Source organism: Etheostoma cragini, chromosome 11, assembly GCF_013103735.1.
Source record: "Etheostoma cragini isolate CJK2018 chromosome 11, CSU_Ecrag_1.0, whole genome shotgun sequence".
Lineage (NCBI taxonomy): Eukaryota > Metazoa > Chordata > Actinopteri > Perciformes > Percidae > Etheostoma > Etheostoma cragini.
In genome coordinates this window covers 289,479-296,840 of record NC_048417.1, presented here as the reverse complement: position 1 = coordinate 296,840, position 7,362 = coordinate 289,479, and the positions used below count along the sequence as shown (strand labels likewise).

Here is a 7,362-nt window from a genome sequence, read left to right as displayed (position 1 = left end):
CACACACACACACACACACACACACACAAGCACACACACACAGACAGAGACACAAACACAGACGCACACACAAACACAGACACACACACAGACAGAGACACACACACACACACACACACCGAAGATCTCCACGGGGATGGCATGCTCAGCTCTGCCGAAGTGGTTCTCGGCGACCAGCCTGTAGTTCCCTTTGTCCCGCCGGATGGTTTCTGGGATGGCGATCTTGGTCGTCAGCGTTGTGCGGTTCACCTGAACAACACAACGCACAATTAATTATTACTCTTATTAATTAAGAATTAACCCCCTAAGTCTTTATGTCAGAATATGGATTTCTTTCAACATGTTGCCCAATGATAACATGCATGATTCATCCGTTCTCCAGATGACTTTAATCATTACTTTCATTGAATGGTGATTTATTTGATCTTATAGCATTTTTTTTCGCAAGTTTTCACACCAGTACCCAGACTAGACTCTGACGTCTCCCCGTCTGAGGTCCACTTAACATCCTCTGATCTCAACTATCAGTCAAAATAATTCATCATTTCCGGACTTTTTAAATAAAAATGTCTTTATAATTTGATATAAATGAGGTTTGTTGACCATGATTGAAACTAGCTCAGGATATTTTTTTTAAGCGCCAAAAGCTGGAAAAAGAGAGAGGAAAAAGCGACAAAAACATCAGAAAAGAGCAAAAAAAATAGATTTTGACGTGTTGGGATGGGTGATTCAGTTGCTCTCTTATTTAAGTTAGTTATATTATGAACTTCCATAACAGTCTGGTGTGTAGTGGTTTTATGGTCCGTGTGGGTCCTGAACCCAGGATGAGTGTCAGACCTCCTGCGTCTCCATGGTCAGGGTCTTGTCTTCGGGCGCCTGGAGCTCCACGTCGTCCTTCATCCAGCGCAGCGTGGGCAGAGGGAGTCCCTTCACCTCTGCTGGGATGTCGATGGCCGAGCCCTTCTTCACGTTAATGGCGTTGTTCTTGAAGAACTTCAGGATGGTGATAACTGGAGCGACTGGGGACAAAAACACACCAGTCAGCGTCTCGCCTGCTTCACTCTGAACGTTTAACATGGAGAGTCTTGCTTTAAGAACAACTTCACCCCTCATTTTCCTATGATTTTGGGTCTAAGTGATTGATGGGAACAACAATCTCAGAAACTTCCAGACTAGTATTAAGCAAGAAACACTGCAATGTAACCCTCCAGCACCCACCAGACTCCATGTAAATAATCACTGATTTTAAACCATAAAACACTGTTAATTCATAGTGGATTATTTACATGGATTCTGGTGGAGACATCTGTCCTGTAGGGTTACATTACAGCTTGTTTCTACCTGATGCTGAACATCTGTCCTGTAGGATTACATTATTGCTTGTTTCTACCTGATGATGAACATCTGTCCTGTAGGGTTACATTACAGCTTGTTTCTACCTGATGATGAACATCTGTCCTGTAGGGTAACATTACAGCTTGTTTCTCCCTGATGATGAACATCTGTCCTGTAGGGTAACATTACAGCTTGTTTCTCCCTGATGATGAACATCTGTCCTGTAGGGTAACATTACAGCTTGTTTCACCCTAATGATGAACATCTGTCCTGCAGGGTTACATTACAGCTTGTTTCTCCCTGATGATGAACATCTGTCCTGTAGGGTAACATTACAGCTCGTTTCTACCTGATGCTGAACATCTGTCCTGTAGGGTAACATTACAGCTTGTTTCTACCTGATGATGAACATCTGTCCTGTAGGGTTACATTACAGCTTGTTTCTACCTGATGATGAACATCTGTCCTGTAGGGTAACATTACAGCTTGTTTCTACCTGATGATGAACATCTGTCCTGTAGGGTACATTACAGCTTGTTTCTGGTCTAATACTGGACCAGTTCCAGAGATTGTTGACCCATCAGACCCGGAGACAGTGAGCCATATTGTTAATTTCAGAGTGAGTTTCCTACTCTCGTCGTCTTGGATCTTGACTTCGATTGGCTTGGAGGGTTCCCCGTCTCCGACCTCGGTCACGGCTTTGACCCTAAACTGGTACTCCTGGTTCTCCGACAGGTTCTCGATGGTTCCGCAGCAGTCGGTGAACATCTTGCGATTCGCCACCTCAAACTCGGTGCCGTCGGAGCGCATCTTCTCCACGTAGTAGCCGATGACAGGGCTGCCGCCATCGGTGCGAGGCGGTTGCCACGCCAACGTGATGGTGGTCGGGCTCCTGTCGGTGTAGTGCAGCTTCTCCGGAGCGGACGGCGTTCCTGCGACAACACGGAACGACAAGACGTTTGGTTAACACCGGAGAACCAGAAGTCACAGATCGCCTCATGTAAAGTACTGATACTGACGTCATTCAGCATCCAAAGCCATTGATATTTCAGGGTGTGTGTACCTTTGGGGTCCTGTGCCAAGATGTGGTTACCTTTGGGGTCCTGTGCCAGGATGGGGCCGACGTCGGCGGGCGCCCCGTCTCCGAACTTGTTGCGTGCAACGACCCTGAAGTCGTACTCCTCCCCGGACAGCAGCCCCTGGACGTCACACTTGCAGGACGCCGTCTCGATGGGCTGGCGGAACAGCTTCATCTTGGCGTCTTTCCTCAAGACCTCGTAGCCAATGATGTCACTGCCGCCGTTGTCCAGCGGGTCGGACCACGACAGCGTGATGTTCTTCTTGGTCACTGCCACGGTCTTCAGGTCCACCACCGGCCCTGGGACGTCTGCGGGACACAACACCATGGCAGGAGACACAGAAAAACTACAGTTTGGCTCTCGTCTGCAGGACACGAAGAAATGGTAGCGCTGCCTCGGATCTCTTACAGTCTACATATACACAGGGCTGTAGTACTCAAGTCCGGTCTTGGACTCAAGTCCGGACCACAGATGGCTTTTGGTCTCGACCAAGTCCAGGTATCTTTATTATGTTGAAAATAATATCCGAGGGAAAGTGAAACCCAAAAGTATTGTCTTGATACTGTCATGCATAAGACCTGTTTCTGTCCTTGACTCGGTCTTGACTCACACTCAAACCTTTTTGGACTGGGTCTTGTTTTTGACTTGACTAGCCCTTGTCTTGCATTTGTCAGGGACTCTACAAAGGTGGTCTTGACTACAGCCCTGCATTTATATCTACATATATATATATACATATGTATCATCATATATATACATATATAACATCATATATATACATATAATATGTATGTACTGACCCATGACGTCGACCCGGGTCTCGGCGGTCTTGGTGCCACTGCTGTTGGTGCCAGAGACCTGGTAGTTCCCGTGGTCCGACCTCACCGCCTTCTTGATGATCAGGACCGTGTTCCGTCCTTCTGTCTCTACTATCATCCGCTCCTTGTCCGTCTCCTTCTCGTCTTTGGTCCATGAGACGGTGGGCAGCGGGCGGCCTGTCACCACTGCGGGGAGACGCAGCAGCTCGCCCGCCTTGATGATGACACCGTTCCTCACCGAGGCGTCAAAGCTCACGGCCGGAGTCACTGAGACACGCAGAAACAGAGACAGTCAGACTCAGGGACAGAGAGACAGACTCAGAGACAGAGAGACAGACTCAGAGACAGATAAAGTCAGATTCAGAGACAGAGTAACAGACTCAGAAACAGATATAAATCAAGAAAAAAGTCATAAGAACATAAGAGTTGCCCCGGGATGAGCGCACCTTGCGGCTCTGTGACGGTGACAGGTTCGGTGACGCCGGGAGCCCCGGGCCCGGCGTCGTTGACGGCAATGACGCGGATGTAGTAATCGGCACCCTCGGTCAGCCCCGTCACCGTGTACGTCAGCTCCTTACACCTGAACTCGGTGCTGCGGGTCCATGCCTTCTCTCCGACCAGAACCTGGGACACACAGACCACAAAGGTCAACATCCATCCTTCCATCCATCCATCTTTGTCCTCTTATTCGGTTTCAGGTCTCTGAGGCAGCAGCTCCAGCTGGGTACCCTAAACTTCCCTTTCCCAAGCCACATCAACCAGCTCCGACTGGGGGTCCCGAGGGGTTGCCAGGCCCGTTTAGAGATATAATCTCTCAACCTAGTCCTGGGTCTTCCCTGAGGTCTCCACCTAGGTGGACCACCTAGTCCTGGGTCTTCCCCGGGGCCTCCATTCACCCAACTGGACCACCTAGTCCTGGGTCTTCCCTGAGGCCTCCACCCAGCTGGACCACCTAGTCCTGGGTCTTCCGAGGCCTCCTCCCTCCATCACACAAAAGAGCCAAAGAAAAGCTTGAAGAACACGGTGCAGCGTGCTGTCGTCCCTACCTTCTCCAGGTGATATCCCAGAATTTCTCCTCCGCCATTGTACAGCGGCGGCTTCCACGCTACGACGACTGAATCCTTCCCTGTGTCCACGATCCAGGGAGTGGGGGGGCCGGGGGGCACTGGGAGGGACACAGAGTTAACATTAATATAATTGTTTTTATTGTTATTGTTTTTGGGTTAGGGTTAGACATGATTTCTGACTCTAACCGGGCCTTACGGTAAGGACTTACGAATGGCGTCCATGGCGACAGTGCGGTCGCTGGGCTCGCTGAAGGGCCCAGGCCCGGCCAGGTTCTCGGCGCAGACCCTGAAGATGTAGGTGAGTCCCTCCATGAGGCCCAGCACCTTGACCTCCAGCGCGTTGAGCAGCGCCCGGTTCACCCGCGTCCAGTGCTTGCTGTTCACCTCCTTCCTCTCGATCCAGTAGCCCAGGATCGGGCTGCCGTTGTCTTTGGGCTCGTGCCACGAGATCCGGGCGCTGCTCGCCGTCACCTCGTGCACCCGGGGCGTGTTGGGGGCATCCGGAGGATCTGGGGGTGGGGGGGGCAGTCAGTGGAACAGTCAGTGACACAACGGTCGTTGTGGGAGGAAAGAACAGGAGGGAAGGGACACTTAAAGGAATCAAAAAACAGATCCCTTTTGTTCTGAGAGAGAGCCAAGATAGAGAGAGAGAGAGAGATAGATAGAGAGAGAGAGAGATAGATAGAGAGAGAGATTCTACGTACCGAACATGTTCTTGGCGACCACCGGCTCGGAGACGCAGGGCGGTCCGCAGCCGAACTTGTTCTCGGCCGTGACCCTAAAGACGTACTCCTTGCCCTCGATGAGCTTGGGGACGGGGCAGCTGGTCCCCTTCAGCGTGGACGTCACTGTGATCCAGCCCACGGCCTCGTTACGGTTGTCCTTCTTCTCTAGGATGTAGTTCAGGATCTCGCTGCCGCCGTCGTCCTGCGGCGGCTCCCACGTGCACACCACCGACGTGCTGCGGACCTCCTCGAAGACAAAGTTCTGGGGAGCGCCCGGTTTGTCTGGAGAGGTAGAGGGAGAGGACAAGGGAGAGGAAGAGGGAGTGGGAGAGGGAGAGTGAGAGTAAGAGTGTGTGTGTGTGTGTGTGTGTGTGTGTGTGTGTGTGTGTGTGTGTGTGTGTGTGTGTGTGTGTTTGTCTTACCGAGCACGTTGACGCTGCAGGTGGCGGTGGCGACTCCGTGAGTGTTCTGCACCTGCACGGTGAAGTCTCCGTGGTCGGCGCGGACCGCCTCGCGGACCATCAGCGCACACTGTCCCCGGATGGTCTGGTCCAGACCCAGACGCTCCCGCATGGGGGTCACATACTCCTCCTCCGGCTCCGGGACCTGCAGGGACCCAAAAACCAGCTGTTAGTGGCCTGGAACATGTGGACAAATGTGGACAAATGTCCCTAAATAAACAAAAGACCACTCACCGTGGTCTTGGTCTTCTTCTTCTTCTTGACAATGGGGATGATCTTCTTGCTTGGCTCCTTGGTGACGTCCTCGCCGTTCCTCAGCCAGCTGATCCGGGGGTACGGGGACCCGGACACGTAGGCGTCGATTCGGATCTCCTCGCCCTTCTTCAAGCACACGCCTGCCTGCACGCGGGCGTGAAGCGTCACCTTTGGCTTATCTGGAGCCAGAGGAATTAAAAGTTATTAAAGTCACATTCTCAAGTTCTTAATTAAGATCTCATATTAGCTCGAGGAGGTGGTCGAGCCCAAAGCAGAGCGAGCAGGTCTAATAAATGGAGGGACTGATATTATATTAGCATGAGAAGGTGGTGGAGACCAAAGCAGAGCGAGCGGGTCTTATATATAGAGGGACTGATATTATATTAGCATAAGGAGGCGGTGGAGCCCAAAGTAGAGCGAGCAGGTCTTATATATAGAGGGACTCATAATATACTAGCATGAGGAGGAGGTGCAGACAAAAGCAGAGCGAGCAGGTCTTACATATAGAGGGACTGATATTATATTAGCATGAGGAGGTGGTGGAGACCAAATCAGAGAGAGAAGGTCTTATATATAGAGGGACTCATAATATACTAGCATGAGGAGGTGGTGCAGACCAAAGCAGAGCGAGCAGGTCTTACAAATAGAGGGACTGATATTATGTTAGCATGAGGAGGTAGGGGAGCCAAAAGCAGAGCGAGTAAGTCCTATCTATGGAGGGAATGATATTATATTTTATAATTTAATGTAATAATTATAATGACTAAAACATGTTTTCGTTGGGACAACAAAGGCTTTGTCTCTACGTCTCCATCTGCCGGTTGTCATGGCGATTCTTACCGACGGGGTCTGCAGCCTTGACGAGCTGCGTGCTGCGGGATGGCTCGCTGACCCCGGCGGCGTTCTCCGCCCGGACCCTGAACTGGTACTCAGTGTCCTCTGTTAGCCCTGTGACCACGAAGGAGAACCCGGGCACCAGGCTGGGCGTGACGCGCTCGTAGCGCTCGCCGTCCTTTTCCATCTTCTCCACGATGTAGCCCTGGATGGGACAGCCGCCGTCCGAGTCCGGCGCCTTCCAGCTGACCCGGATCGACTTGGATGTTGGGTCCTGAGCCTCCACCTGGATCGGCGGGTCCGGTTTCTCTGCAGGGGTCAAATTAACGACACAGTGTAAATCTCGGAGCAGGTAATCCACTTAAAGACAAGACTCACCCGACTGGCCAATAAGAACGTGGCCCTGCCCCAACTGGCCAATAGCAACGTGGCCCGCCCCTACCAGAATAAACCAGATGAGACTCACGTTTGACTTCCTCCGTGATGACGGGGTTGCGCAGGTCCAGGTACGGTCCGGCTCCGACCGCGTTCAGGGCTTTAATTCTGAAGTTGTACTCGCAGTTGATGTACAGGTCCTTGACGACGCAGGTGAGGACGTCCTCCCCCGACAGGACGGGGACATAGGTCTTCTTGGAGGCCTCGCGGCGCTCCAGTGTGTAGCTGAGGACGGCCGTGCCGCCGTCGTCCTCCGGGGCTTCCCAGCTGATCCTGCACGAGTTCTTGGTCACGTCGCCGGAGGTCATGTCCTTACAGGGACCGGGGAGTCCTGCAGGGGGGGGGGGGGGGGG

General features: G+C 52.0%; 1 protein-coding gene across 1 annotated transcript in view; it reads right to left on the bottom strand.

The window, feature by feature from the left end:
• The window catches only part of LOC117953067 (titin-like), a 201,318-nt gene that overhangs the window by 84,973 nt on the left and 108,983 nt on the right, over nucleotides 1-7,362 (bottom strand). The window contains exons 116-128 of the mRNA XM_034885784.1: nucleotides 7,041-7,340; nucleotides 6,581-6,883; nucleotides 5,720-5,919; nucleotides 5,447-5,630; nucleotides 5,004-5,306; nucleotides 4,509-4,808; nucleotides 4,279-4,397; nucleotides 3,679-3,856; nucleotides 3,215-3,499; nucleotides 2,429-2,722; nucleotides 1,968-2,267; nucleotides 838-1,019; nucleotides 120-249 (exon numbers count right to left, since the gene is read on the bottom strand). Of these exons, the coding sequence (XP_034741675.1) occupies nucleotides 120-249; nucleotides 838-1,019; nucleotides 1,968-2,267; nucleotides 2,429-2,722; nucleotides 3,215-3,499; nucleotides 3,679-3,856; nucleotides 4,279-4,397; nucleotides 4,509-4,808; nucleotides 5,004-5,306; nucleotides 5,447-5,630; nucleotides 5,720-5,919; nucleotides 6,581-6,883; nucleotides 7,041-7,340 (3,078 nt within the window). The remainder of the gene's footprint in view (nucleotides 1-119; nucleotides 250-837; nucleotides 1,020-1,967; nucleotides 2,268-2,428; nucleotides 2,723-3,214; nucleotides 3,500-3,678; nucleotides 3,857-4,278; nucleotides 4,398-4,508; nucleotides 4,809-5,003; nucleotides 5,307-5,446; nucleotides 5,631-5,719; nucleotides 5,920-6,580; nucleotides 6,884-7,040; nucleotides 7,341-7,362) is intronic.